This window comes from Blennius ocellaris (genome assembly GCF_963422515.1).
Source record: "Blennius ocellaris genome assembly, chromosome: 17".
Taxonomy (NCBI): domain Eukaryota; kingdom Metazoa; phylum Chordata; class Actinopteri; order Blenniiformes; family Blenniidae; genus Blennius; species Blennius ocellaris.
Window position 1 is genome coordinate 7,051,061 of NC_137666.1, and position 14,552 is coordinate 7,065,612.

The window sequence follows — 14,552 nt, forward strand, 5'->3', positions numbered from 1 at the left end:
TTTTTTTGGCAAAATCGCCAGTGTGTGCATGTGTGTGTGTGTGTGTGTGTGTGTGTGTGTGTGTGTGTGTGTGTGCAGGTTCTGAGATTTTTTTTCAGAAACGCAATGTCCTTCCAAGTTTTTCAAAAGAACAGTTCTTTACTTCCACCCACTGCAACCACATGACAGAGATGAACAGGACTCTTTCTCTCAGTCAGACGCACACACACACACACACACACAAACACACACACACACACACACACACACACACACACACACACACACACACACACACACACACACACACACACACACACACACACACACACACACACACACACACACACACACACACACACACACACACACACATAACTCTGGATTTATTGTCCTATAATAGGGGAGAGTAGGGAATCCAACCCTGATCATGTGGTTAAAGATTAAACACCTGATCATGTGCTGGAAAAACTGTATACAATCAGCTTCTTACTGAAAATCTGTCGATCTATTCATAATATTCAAAAGTTGAACTTAATTACTGTGAATTATCCCGATTAAAGCCCGCCGCTCTTAAGATTTGAAAGTGGAGTTGCAATGAAAAGATCCTGACGGAGCAGCTGGGCCACCATGGCGGGCTGCAAAACAGCTGACAGTGACAGTCAGCCCTACTGAAGCTCCAGACGTCCGTCAGCAAAAATAAAGAGCATTTCATTCGAACCAAACCACGATTTAATCTTATATTTCCACATTTTAATCAGAGATTTAAAAAGCATGAGGTTAATATCAAAGTCTGAACTGGAGGGAACATTCTTTTAGGCCTGAAATGACAGTTTGTCACCGGACTGCAACTTGTAGGACTTTTATTGCAGATCCAGGAACGCAGTCTTCGTCTACCTACTCTACCGTCTCTGCGTTCTCCTACAACCGTCTACAACTTGTGAACTCCGACCAGCCTGAGGGCTTAAATGAAATCAGGAAAGAGGACTGAGGGGCAGCTGGCGGAGGCGGCGCACATAAATTAAATTTAATTTCTGTGACATTTAGTCCGGTGGCCCGCTCACATAGCTACTGATGAATCATTGGGAGGATAAATCAGTGAATGTGGGTGTGCAGGAAACTGTTGCCATTTAAATCCTCCACTCGGGAGCACGGACCCAAATTAGGACGGTAAAGCACGGTGGGGAGAAAATAAGTGCCGCCATGCTGTCCCGAGGGATTTTCGTGTCGCACCTGCTAATAAACCGGAAGGATTTACGAGTGTAAATATGGAGTCAGGTGTGAGGAGGCACCCACCGAAGACACAAGAAGAAATGAATCAACTCGGATGACGCAACCCCCAAGTCCTTCAAATAAAAAGGTGAAACTTTGTGAAACAGGAATCCGTGTGTGTGTGTGTGTGTGTGTGTGTGTGGGTGCACACCAGGAGAGCTGGGGGTGTCTGGAACGCAAATCACCTTCAGCTGTCACTGCAGTCCACTACACCCACACACACACACACAACACGGTCTCTATAGGAACGGCATGTGACCAGTTAAACACGAGCCTCCAGCTCACTGAGAAGGAAACAGTGGACACGCCTGACAGTCAGGACACTGTATCTCCTGCTGTGTGCCGCTGAAAGCTTCACTTTCATAGACTTTCCACTTCAAGAGTTTTCTCTTTAGATAACTTCACCACCACCTCTCTCACTAATGCGCCACACAATTCCAGTCCGGTCAAAGTGAACGTGTGCATGCAACTGTAGAAAGATATCTTTCAAGATATAACATTTTCACACAAACGAGGGGATGAATTACAAAATAACTGTAAATGCAAATAATGACAAAGAAATTAAACGGTGAAACGGTTTAACGGTGAACGTGAAAAAGCAGAGGACTTTTTTTTTTTGAATGGAACTATTTCAAAGCGAGATCCTCAATTTGAAATAAGACTCCCGCAGCATTTCACACACACCCTACTCATACTCAACCCTACAGGAACTGCACGGCTGTCAACAAGATACTGAACCCTCAATTGTGCCCAATGCTGTTCAAGCATCGGGCATGGCAGCTGTCACCATTGGTGTGTGTGTGTGTGTGTGTGTGTGTGTGTCCGTGCACAGCACTAAAGCGATGAAAATGTGCTCTGAATTGTGAAATCCATACATTTTTGGAGCGTTGATACTCTCACCTCTATACAAAGTAGGTTTAAACTCTTTGATTGACAGAAGCTCATTTCTGTTTTGTCTTTTCTGTATCAAGTTTAACCACCAATTTTGTGGCGTAAAACTTGGTGAAATTATTTCAATGTGTTTATCAAAATATCGGTTTCAGTCTAATTTTACCTCCAAACGTAATATTTGATGCTATTCTTAATAAACACATTCAGTCTTATGTGTATCAGCCAAAAAAATTTGACTTTTGAACTCGTAGAGTGGCTTTATTTGAAGTTTAGTGAGGTCTATGTGCCAACAATGTCATGTTTTTATCTTAGTTAAAGTCACAGAGTTCCTAGCTTGCCTGCGTCCATTGGGGATTGATACAGAGAAAGTGGTGCGGAGAGGTTTACCAGACGCACAAGTCGAATCTCTCCTTATTTTGGATCAAAGGGTTAAGAAAAGGCCTGAACCGGCACGGCAAGTCCGACCGAGGTCAAAAGTCAGAGCAAAGGAGCCTTCCTCTGTCTCTGCGCGGTAAACACATCTCTATATCTTCAGTGTTTTGTCTGGAGCCGACAGCGGCCACAAAGAGCAGCGCTGTTTCCCGTCTTTGCGTATGTGAGAAAGACAGAGTGATAAAAGAAACGTGGCCATAGGGAGAGGAAGGACCGAATGGAAGCGGGAATACTAATCGACGAATGCTATGTTTTGTTGGCCTGATCCACCTCGGTCTACTTCACTTTGTTTACAGAGGAACAAGAGGTGAATATTACAGAAAGTAGTTCAGGGGTTGGCAGATTCACGATTTAGTGACTCGAAAGAGGAGAGCGACTTCCAGGGGTCACATTAGGATCGAGATAGTTTCCAGTAAGACAACAGGTGGGTTGTAACGTTAATAGCAATGCAAATGTTTTCATGCCGAAGGACAAAACATCCAGAACACTGGAGCCGGGGCTGCACAATATATTACTGTTATAACAATATCAATATGTGCAATATGCAGTGCAAAAGACTGACAGTCTAGCTGTTATACTAGACTTTGTGAATATTTATGGCCATGTTTTCATTGTTTGAAAGGTTGTGTCTCTTTCGAAGAAGGCTGAGGGTTCCAGTTCCCCGTTTATTGTTATTGTTATTGTTAATGCCTGGGTCCCATGGAAAAGGGGGTCACATCAGCTGGCTGCCAAGTTCCTCTAGTCTCGTTTAATCACTTTCATTAACCAAGCAATTTATTCACTATTTAGCACCAAGTTACACGAGATAATATAAACAATAGTTAAGTCCTAATATTGGGGATAATGGCCCAGAGGGTAAATAACTATTATGGTGGTTGGTATATTGAAAAGAAAAAAAGCATTAATGATACAAGCGATAATCACCATATATATGCAACTAAACTGAAGTGGGAGATTTTAGAGAAACTTGATTTTGTAAGTTAGTACTGTGATATAGTACGAGTTTCCCACTGACACAAAATAACAATAATCTTGTAAGAAAAGAAAAAAAAACATTTTAAATAAAAATAATTGAAAAGGCGTAAAACTTTTTTTTTTACTCGGGTCTGTGACTCCAGAATGAGCGTTTCCCATTTATTTATTTTTTTTATGTATTCATGATGCTGTTGATACATTTAAAACAGGAAAGGAAGCTTCATAGGATCACTTGTTGTAACTAATAAGTGGTAAAGTTACCACCTCAAAAGTGGGAAAGAATCATTTGAGTGATGAAGAGTCCGCATGATGGCATTTTTGGATGATTTTCTGACCGAAGGTGGCAAAAGCACCTCACTTAAGAAACGCTTCTTAGTCTGAGTTAATCACATTCATTCACTCATTCACACACCAATATAGACGCATCCATTGGACCAATTTGGGTTTAGTGTCTTGGGAAATGGATTCCACTTATATGGTGCTTTTTTCCCCCCAACACTTAAGCAGTCTCCAAAGTGTTTTACATTATTAGTCACATTCACCCATTCACTCACACATTCACACACCAATGGAGGCAGCTGCCCGGCAGAGTACTTAGTCCATCCATTGGGAGCGGTTTGGGTTTGGTGTCTTGCTCAATGACACGTTGGCATATTACGGACTGATGGAACCTTCCGATTTGAGAAAATAAACCTGCTCTGGTCCATAAGATATCCAGTCAGACAACATTTCACTGCAGAATACTTGTTGACAGTTGACATGTGACTCCCTCCCAAGTTGACGTCTCCCTGAGTTCATCGCTCCAAAAAAAAATGCCAACTACCTATTTTCTTTCTCTCATTGTTTTCTACAAATGTTTAGTCATAAGCATATGTATTTAAAAAAATAATAATTTAGCATTAGTTTCTTCAACTAGCAGTCGCAGTGGGATTCCTATAGGGCAGGACTGCGAAAGTTTTCACTTGAAGTTTTGTTTGGCAAAGAGACTTTGAAGTGTGTTTTGCCCTGGCTTGAGTGTGTCACATCTGAGCTTTTGCTTGTTTGTTTGTTTTCTTTTTGTTTAAAAAACAGTGTTTAGAAGTTTTGCTGGAGTTGGGACTTCCTCTCGAGGCACATCCTGTCTGACACGTGAAATCAATGAGAGCTCACCGGCAACATTCCTGCTCCTCCAGGTCCCCGTCGTCCTCCTCCGGTCGTCACTTGACACAACTTCTCTCCTTCCCTCAAGTCCTCCCGAAAACTTCTGATTCCTTCTTTTCTTCTGCTTTCTACTTCCCCATACATCCAAACCTTTTTGGCTTTCTTTCTTTTTTTTCCTTTAACAGCTCCGTTTGAGATCCAGATGCTTGGAAGAACCTTGAAGTCCCGAGTTCTCCTACCGTGGAGAACCTCCCTCTTCCTTCCCGCCTCTCTCTCTCTCTCTCTCTCTCTCTCTCTCTCGCTCTCTCTCGCTCTCTCTCTCTCGGTGACTTGAACCCTCAGAGGAAACGCTTTAAAGAAGAAAAGGAGGAAACCGTCGCGCTCGTCTCATCTCTTGTCTCGCTGATTGCATCCTCCAGCGGCGGGCGGTGCTCGGCTCCTCTCTGCGGGATGAACTGGGTCATCGCCCCGATCAACCCTCCCATCAGCCCCCCCCACCCCACCCCAACCTCCTCCTCCTCCTCCTCCTACACCTCCTCCTCCTTCCTCCTCGTCCTACCATTCCCACACCCTCCTCATCAACATTAATTACGCCACAGTGTCGATTAAAAGAAAAAAAAAAACAACATTTGTGATCGATGTGATTTTCCAGGACGGTTCTAATGAGTGATTTTTGAGAGTGGGAGGTGCGCCATCTGTCGGTCGTGTGGGGGAATAACAAGTCGTGACAGCAAACTCGATTAAACAGTGATTGTAAATCAGTAATAATTACAATTTCATTCCAACACAAAGCTTTACAAATTCACGTTTGTAAACAGGATCGTACATAAAGTCAATACATACAAAAACAACATGTTACAGAAGCGACTATAGCCTTTTCTCAACATTCACCCTCAAATATAACTACAATTGGTGTTACCTTTACCAATCCAATAACTTTGTATAAAAGTATTTTGTAGGGAGGGAAAGGAGCTACAGGTGTTTTATTTCATATGTTTGGTATCGGCCTCGTCTGAACACATCTTGCTATGACAGGATGATCTTAACGTTCAAATTCATTCCTGGTATCTGTAGTATTTTCCTCAAACAGTTCAAAACATGCACGTGGGGTGTGTGAGAGAGTGTGTTTGCCGTGCGACGGACCTACGACCTGTACAGGATGTACTCTGCCGTCACCCAGACTTAGGTGGGATTGGCTCCAATGGCCTTTGACCCCAAACAGGATAAAGAGGTAGAGAAGATGAGTGGATGTGCACATCACTCGTTTGCTGTCTGCGTGCAAGCTTAGTTAATTGAGTGATCTGAACTCTCAATTATTTGGGATTTTAGAGGAATTTAGTAGATTATTTCATGCACTATGCAGGAAAAATACCTCGAATAACTAATAAAGACACATAAATGTCATCTTCCCTTCAGCAAAGGTGGGATGTGTAGAGACGAGGGAGGGTCTTTCTCAGAACGAGGATTACAACAGAGCAACTCTAAAGACACTGAGCAGGTGTTTTATTTATGGAAGAGCCTTTGCACCTATGCCCTTAAAACACTGGGTATTAGTGGCCTAGATTATTTTAGGAAGTGAGATTTTGCTTGTAGGTTTCGAGATCGACCTACCGAAATAACTCTGCCAACAAACTACTGGTGGCAGACTACAGCTGCTAAAATGTGTAGTTTGGGTTAACTATGAATAAAATGGGTCAATATTCTATAAATTCAGAAGCGAACAAAGGTTCAAAAGCGGAACGTGAAAATAAGGAGTCATGCAATGTAAGTGTGCTGTAGAAGAGCCGGCATCCCTGGAATGATGGATGAATTATTCAGGTATTTTACTCAAGTAAAAGTGGTTTGCCCTCAGCCCTGTGGCCTGGGTGTATCCCGACCTTCATCCACCGTGAACTGGGACCGTGTCCAGCTCTCTGCAATCCCGGGATCAGAAGACGGATCAAGAGGTCAAAGAATTTACGTGAAATGTTGAAAAACTGTAGCACATATAGAATTTTTGATTTTTATTTTCTGGGAGGTTGATGGAATGAAATGTCAAAGATCTGTCATTGTTCTGTATGAATAAACAGGAACAGGAAGAAGAAACTGTACGCTGACACACACACACTATGTACTGCACAGCTTAGAGATGTTCAGCTGTCATAAATTCAGATTATCTCTGAGCTGCTCTCTGCAGTCAAGAACAACGTGCGACAGCACACCACATCCCGTTGTAATCCTGCTGGGTTTGGCGTCTGTCTGAGGGAGAAGTTATTGTGCGAGACTCAGAGATGGATGATCCCAAAACACACCTTGACAAAGTAGAATGTGTTTTATTTGATATTCCCTCGGGGAAAAATGTGAGTCCAAAAAGGTTTGGCTTTATTTTAGTGACTTTTTTTAATATTATTATACAAGTATGGACTAAAGATAGTTAAAAAAAAATATCTATTTGACCATTCTTTTGTCATCGTCTAAAGCATATGATCTGAATATTTACTTTTTCCATTGCCTTGCATCTACTTGTAAATCTAATATATGTGTAAAAAAAAGTCAAACTGGCCACATGAGGAAGGGACATTTTAGCAATTTTCATCATTCCATCTTATTTCTAAGCAGTTCTGCTTGAAGGCTTAACCCCAGTAACCACTTGATGGTGTTACCTGAACGAAGCAGCAAGAAAGACGAAGAGAAGATGAGCAGACGTGCGAAGGCACATTAGCACCCTCTACTGTTGAAAACATTCCTGAGCGTCAGACGTGCACACGACCTTCAAAGACCAACTACTAAATAAAATACTGCTGTGTGAAATCCATTCAATGCTCATTGTGTGGAAGGCGGGAATTAAATATCACACTCGGATTGCCGAGTACTTCGATGCACGTTGGTTCAAGGTTAGAGGATGAATGTGTCCGGGGGTCAGTCAATAAAGCCAATCGGCTCAGAGTCATTCATCCACTGCTCTGCGTGATGCTGCGATTCCACTCCAGCAGCTTCATTCACGCGTTGCCACAGCCAGGGGCAAGCCTGCTTTGTTCAACACACACACACACACACACACACACACACACACTCATCACTGAGGTCAGGTCAGGTTCACACGTCACATTGACCCGGAAAGGCATCAAGTAAAAACACGTTTCATATATAAAAGAGAACTGAAACCAAGACCCTAATTTGTAGAATAAAATAAAAAACATAAAAAAAACAAACAAACAACAGTTACATTACTAAACACTTTAATTTCCCCGAGAGGGCTAGGATTTTTTTTTTTTTTCCACCCATCAGACAGACATTTCACAAAGAAACACGGTCAAATCAATAAATAAATAACAAGTACAAAGAGGTACGAGGTACGTGGGAACAAAAAAGAAGAAAAAAAAACCTTGAGAGAAAAGAAAAAAGAAACATCACAAACAACCATCTTACAAACACAGCAGCTGACCCAAGATCTAAGTACAACTTATGGCCACAGAGGTGGTGGAGGCAGCCACGCCGGCTACTTTACGCGTAGTTGTGACAGGAACACACAAAGTGTTGGAGATTGTCCTATCAATGGGAAAATGTATACGAGGAGATCAGACTTGTTCTTGAATTGACAGTAGAAATGTATTTAATCTATTATTGTGCAGATTATCTCTTCACGAGTCAAAAGGAGGATTAGTCGAGGTTGCAACCGTCTCCCGGCAACATCGATAGAAAAATCCACCAAAAACTTTGAAATGTTCCTTGGATCATAAAATTCACCAACTGATGTCTGACTTGAATTGGCGACACTATGAGGGTCAGTGCTACACATTGACAGCCAACACTTTCTTTTTCTAGCACACGCTTAAAAGACACTGATCTGGGACATAGAACAGGTAGATAGATTGTACTCTTGTTTCATACAGCATAGCTCACAGTTCAGTTACTTTAAAATCATCTTGAAGCATATTTCTTAAATATCGTGTGTGTGTGTGTGTGTGTGTGTGTGTGTGTGTGTGTGTGTGTGTGTGTGTGTGTGTGTGTGTGTGGATTTGGTCAGTTTCAGCCATTGTGCGGTTTTAATGCAAGCCCGGGAATGCTCATTTGGAAAAGGTTTTCCAGCACTTTTTAAGCGCACGTCAAGCTGCAGACTTGATTAGAATGAATCCACATACCGTCTGGCGTACAGATGTTCGCATGCTGAACTGGATCAATAACAATCGGCTGAATGTAAATCTGTTAACAGTGAGCAGAGTGACGGGCTTTTCACATGAGAAGTGACCCCCGCAGTCGCCTCCATCAGAAATGTGCCACCGACGATGAAAATGTCATCGTGATGCTGTCACTTTTTAACAAATGGTGAAGTAAACAGATTTGAAGATGGACCCGAGAAAAGATGTCAGTGATTGGAAAATGTAGAAAACATGAGGATGCTGTTGAATTAAAACCAGAACTGTTCATTTGAAACAGATCCAGGAAGGTGTCTTACTCAAGATGCGCTTAATTTTGAAAACTCTGACAAATGAGGACGTGTTTATAATGTGAGAGATGGAGAGTGTGTGTGTGTGTGTGTGTGTGTGTGTGTGTGTGTGTGTGTGTGTGTGTGTGTGTGTGTGTGTGTGTGTGTGTGTGTGTGTGGGCCAGAAAGTGGGATAACTTCCCATTTGAAAAAGCCCTGATCTTTGGAATAAATACTTTTAATATCTGCAGACAAAGAAGCTTGGCTTTAATTAGAAGGTTTTTTTTGCTACATGTTTAGATGATGACGTCACAAACCAAAAAGCAAGGAATATGAACTTGGAACAGCTCAACCTCCGCTCATCCTCGGGAGATTCCTACTGTATGCAGCAGCTCTGTCCGTTGGCATCTTTGAAGCGCAGACACAGTTTGGGCTTGTAGTTCTCCAGGTACTGCAGCTGCTTGGCGTTCAACGCCCCACGACGCTTCCTGGAAGACCAGAACAACGTATCGTTTAATCAACCCTATATACAGCAGATGTTTGGAGCCACAAAGACGACACGTGCTCGCTTAATACTCACTGTCTTATGAGGTGCACTGCATCTTCATACTCCATTCCACACTCAATCAGAGCCAGGGCCACCAACACAGGAGCTCTGAGGGCAAACAAGAAGAAGAATTAAATCTTAGCACATTAAATAGCACTTTTTTTTATTTTTTATTACACATTTTAAAACAGTTCCAGGTCCATTCCACTAATTAAGTTAAGCACAAAGCTACAATCTGAGGATGTCAAATCTGAAACAGTGGTTCCAGATCACGTGTCCACTGACAGCCGATAGGGAGCATTAGCAGCCAAAGTGCCTGTGGGAAGAAAGAAAAAAAACAAAAACAAAACAGACCCGGGTAGAGGTCCACAATCGAATTGACTGCCACAATAGCCTCATGTATACAAACCAGCTGTCAGACAATGATAAACAGATGGATGACACTGGAGACTTGACATCTCGATTTTGAAATGGAAGCTCTCCCATAGAGAAAAAAAACAATGGATACACAGACTTTTCTCAGCCAGCAGGACACAACCAAGCAAGAAAAGACTAAATGCGGAGCTCCGGTTCATACTGACCGTCCCAGACCAGCGACACAGTGCACAGCTACACAGCAGCCGGGCTCCTCTCGAAACTTGGTCTGCAGCAGGTTCAGCCAGTCGTCAACCACCTGGTCTGGGGGGGCGGAGCCATCATCGAAGGGCCAATCCTGGAAAGAAGTTTGATCTCAGTCCATTTGACCTTCAAGTTCACGTCGAACAGTTTCTCAATTCTATCGTCTGTTTTTGCTGCATGAGCAGCTTGATGCTTTAAGCTGCTGTTGGATGCATTAGGTGACTCATCAGCCGTCGCGCCGTTTGCTTTCTCCTCTCGTCCATTAGAAGACACACGCCGCCGGGGATCACAGCCGTCACTTACCACAACGTGTATGCCTTCTTGTTCCACAGGGGCCTTGTCATACGTGGCAGCGCACACTCGCACCAGGGTGTTCACTCCAAACGCCTTCAGGTCCTGAACAGGAAAACGGAACACGGGTCAGCATGGCGACTCTCTCACTCTTTCCCCGAAGGACGAAGTAGCAGGGAAACAGTCCAATACCTCGATAAACCTCCCCAGTTGTGCGTTGGTGGGATTGTGTGTGATGAGGAATCTCAGACAGTCGTAGGAGATCTCTACTGGAGCCGGTCGGTTCATTTTGAGACCCGCGAGAAGTTTTGTTATTAAAGAGTGAAAGGTCAGAAAAGTACTGTGCCTCTTACTGTTTAGAAAAGTAAAAAAAAAAAAAAGAAGAAGAAAAAAGAAAAACTTGGAAGGTAAATGTGCTTTTTCTTTGGTGACAAAAAAAAAAAGTAAAAATACAAACGAATTAATGAAAAAACTGATTGCAGGGAAAAATTCTATTGGCAATGAAAATCAAAAAGTCAAATTGGCTTGTTAAAAAATTAATTAATTAATTAATTAATTTAAAAAAACTTTCAGGCCAGGATGAAGAGGGCTGGAGAGCGGACACCAGAAGTCCAGAAAAACCTGAAGACAGAGGACAGAGAAGAAGAAGAAAAAAAAAAAAGGCTCTGTCCTTCCTTTCTTTTTGAATCCGTTAGCCCATTAAGAGAAAACTTGTACTAATCAGAGCAGAGGAGGAAAAGAAAGGCAGAAGAGGAGAAGAGCAGAAAGGGAACTCCAGGGCTGAAGGTGAAGGCCTCCCTTCTCCCCAGGACAAGTCACAGACTGACGGTTGGCTTCTCTTCATATGGGTTGAGCGGGATGGCAGTAAGGACCTACAAGGACACGATGGGAAGGTTGTTTTACTTCATTTTCACGGAGGGTGTTGCATAATCAGAAACCTATTTCAGAAACATTTGACACTCGTTCTTGTATTTTCATGGATGGATTTTGGAATAACTTACTTCCTGCAGAAACCAAACAAACCAAAAAAAAAAAAAAACAGTTTTGCCCCAAATCAAGCCACAAAATGTATTTAATAATAAAAGATGTTTTAATTAACGACAATGTTAAATGTACATAATACACATACATTTAACATTAGATCACGTTCATACTGATATCTTAATTCAGTACACTTATTTAATTATTTGTTTATTATACAATCCTAAGATCCTTGTCCGATAGTCATTATGGCCACACACACAAAAAAAACCATACCATTAGCTTAGAAACATTGTAATCTCAGCTAACAATAAAGTAACTTCATGTCATTACGTCTCAGGTTGAAAACCGCTGGAACCCATCATCCCGTCTCACTGACCTGTATGTGTGTGTGGGTGTGTGTGAGAGTGGCAGTGGCTGTGCTGAGCTGGCGTCTCCTGTTCACTTGTCCACAATAAGCAGCAGGTGCTGGGCTTGGCAGAACTCCCCTCCAAGCCTCGCAAACGCCATACATGTGCAGCCTGAAGGGGGACAGAGACACGCGCACATCAGGGTGGCTGCTGACCGTCAGTGCATTAAATAGGGAGAAAGAGAGAGAGAGAGAGAGAGAGAGAGAGAGAGAGAGAGAGCAGGTGACTCACTGTGATGAGAGCTGAGGAGATGGTTCATTGAGCGGACACAGGAGAATGTGACGGCTCCGGGATGTAGACACACCATTGATGATGATGCTGCTTTTCTGGGTCCTGGCTGACAACGGCCCGCTAGCTTCAGTGCTAACCTGCAAGCGTGCAGGGAAGAGTGGATGGGGAATGGGAATCAGCAGCTCCCTCGACGGAGTCTCTTATGTGGCGAAACGGTGCACAATAGTCATTTTGGTCATATAAATAAGGATCCAACAATTAGCCGGCATCAATAGTGAAGAGAAAATATCGGCTGCAACAACCCGCACGGACAATGGTGTGATGTGCAGGTGGCGACTTGAGATTTAACTCGATGTGACGCAACAAAATACATTTCAGGACCTATAATAATAATGACAATAATAACAAAACCAATTACAGAAGTTGAATGTTGACAAGCACCGTGGTGCTACGAGCGGCTAGCTCCGTGCTACTCCACTCGAAGCTACACAGTCGGCGTGAAGTGAAGGCTTTACACTAATCCACGATATCCAACATAATAGCTGACACTATATAGAAAAAAAATACAGCTTTAATGACTGTCTCGCTTGTTGATGTCTTTAAAGGCTTCGAGGGATTAAAATCAGGTCAGACGGGCGAGCTGAGCTCTCCCAGGCTAAAGCAGGCGCCGGTTTTCAATAACAGCTAAATGACAGCGACTACAGTGACCTTGTACACCCGGACAAGAGCAGCAAACATCTCGGACACTCGCCACAACAGCTTGCAACGCGGGGAATCGATGTAAAGTGCTCACCAAACGCGGCGGTTTCTCGAACAATCCAGATGCTTTTAGTGACACAGAGGAGTCTGCGAGGGAGACATGTTGAACTGAACTGAAGCGTCAAGGCAGCTTCCGGTAACGCCACCACGTCCGGTGTCAACCTTTCGAAATAAAATCCGATGTGTACACATAGTGGACTTCCGGTCTCTCTCTCGCGCTCTCTCGTTTCGTCTTAAAAACGTGGTCACGTTGAATTATATGACTGCACGATAAAATACCGCGATCTCCATATAATTTGTAACGAATAAAAGAGCAGATGAGTACATCCTTTTGATTTCATTGTAGTTTTTAAACACCTGGACACAGTCTTAACCGGACCCATTTTCCCCTTTTGTGTTTATCATTTGTTTTTGCAGTTCTGACCAGTAATTCAGAAGCAGTCATTATTTACTGAGAGAACCAGCTTATCTACTTTCGTATAAGGGAGAGCAATGTGCCATTATTTAGGAAGCGAATGCATCATCAATATGCAAATTTAGTGGTGCAACTTCATGGATGTCAACTGCATTTTGAACCCAAGCGAAGAATAAGAGAAACAGTCAATAGGGATGAAAATGCTGCTGATCAGAGAGAGAGAAAAACAGTCATCAGGGACAATCACTCTTGTTTCATCACATTGTTAACTTTTGAAAACATTTCAATGTAATCACGTCATGCATGGAGCTGTCAAAAAAGTGTGACCCAGGCATGAAAGATAACTCAATTTAAAATGTTGGAAATTCTGAAATGAAAAGAATGAAGAAAAAAAAGGGGGGGGTGTCACTGAACACGAATCAATAGATATAATTTCGTGATCATTTGACAAATTGCCGTGAGACTGAGCCAGCACAGGCAACCCAGTTGTGTGCAGCGGTCTAACAAGAACAAACAGAATAGATAGAAGAGGAATTCTACACAGAAAAAAAAAATCTTTAATTCTTCAGCACAATAACCTGTTAAAAAATACAATAGACAATAGTAAAGTGCTTTGGGGCTGCTCATCCAGCTCGAAAGCGCTATATAAGTGAAATCCATTTACCATTTTAAGTCTTGTTATACATCTTAAAATACGTTTTGTCCATTATCCAGTTAATCTAGGTGGCCTCATTGAGATGCTTTCTACGAATTAATAGGAATATGCATGATCTGATTCCATAGATTCCATAGATATAGTTGAAATACAATGTTGAGACTAAAGTGGAAACACCTCCTCTGGTCCATCCCTCTTCCAAAATCATGTGGTTTATGCTTCGGAACAGTCAGCTTTCAGCACAGTCTCTTCAAAGTCCTAAAACTGTCATTACTACACTGTCATTGTGAGCTAAAAGAGACATAATTTATTTCTTACTAAATGCCAGGGATTTTGTGGAAAAAAAAAACAGAACGAAAACTACCTCCTATTCCTTTTTTTTTTCTTTTTCTCATGAGTGGCACTAAATACTCTGTCTTGTACTTCTTTCTGGACGTTTGACGCCAATCCTTCTACAACCCATTTTGTCATGAAGCACTGTTTATACTTTCTCGATGCACAAACTGAATTTGTTAAGTAAAGTGTAACAACATTTCCAAAAGCTAAACATG

General features: G+C 42.4%; 2 protein-coding genes across 3 annotated transcripts in view; both read right to left on the reverse strand.

The window, feature by feature from the left end:
- Positions 1–5,037, reverse strand: part of LOC308142265 (uncharacterized protein) — a 32,055-nt gene extending 27,018 nt beyond the window's left edge. Inside the window, exon 1 of the mRNA XM_080512613.1 lies at positions 4,699–5,037. Within this exon, the coding sequence (XP_080368739.1) occupies positions 4,699–4,833 (135 nt within the window). The 5' untranslated portion in view covers positions 4,834–5,037. The remainder of the gene's footprint in view (positions 1–4,698) is intronic.
- Positions 5,038–7,911: 2,874 nt separating this feature from the next.
- On the reverse strand, positions 7,912–13,036 carry LOC308141988 (protein tyrosine phosphatase type IVA 2-like). 2 transcript variants are annotated; one of them, XM_080512266.1, is made up of 8 exons: positions 12,966–13,036; positions 12,173–12,309; positions 11,911–12,052; positions 10,743–11,422; positions 10,563–10,655; positions 10,223–10,353; positions 9,675–9,749; positions 7,912–9,582 (listed from the first exon to the last, which is right to left on the reverse strand). In XM_080512266.1, the coding sequence occupies exons 4-8, from the start codon at positions 10,836–10,838 to the stop codon at positions 9,471–9,473; spliced, it is 507 nt and encodes a 168-aa protein (XP_080368392.1). In that variant the 5' UTR covers positions 10,839–11,422; positions 11,911–12,052; positions 12,173–12,309; positions 12,966–13,036; the 3' UTR covers positions 7,912–9,470. The 2 variants fall into 2 exon arrangements, with proteins under 2 accessions (XP_080368392.1, XP_080368393.1); XM_080512267.1 differs by lacking the exon at positions 12,966–13,036 and having other exon boundaries at positions 12,173–12,521.
- Between the last annotated feature and the right edge of the window lie 1,516 nt (positions 13,037–14,552).

Coding starts and splice junctions, on each gene's coding strand:
- LOC308141988 (XM_080512266.1), bottom strand. CDS start 10,838: ATGAACCGACCGGCTCCAGTAGAGATCTCCTACGACTGTCTGAGATTC. Junction 10,656..10,742: donor AACTGGGGAGGTTTATCGAG/GTATTGGACTGT, acceptor TTTCCTGTTCAG/GACCTGAAGGCGTTTGGAGT. Junction 9,583..9,674: donor GCAGTGCACCTCATAAGACA/GTGAGTATTAAG, acceptor CTGGTCTTCCAG/GAAGCGTCGTGGGGCGTTGA.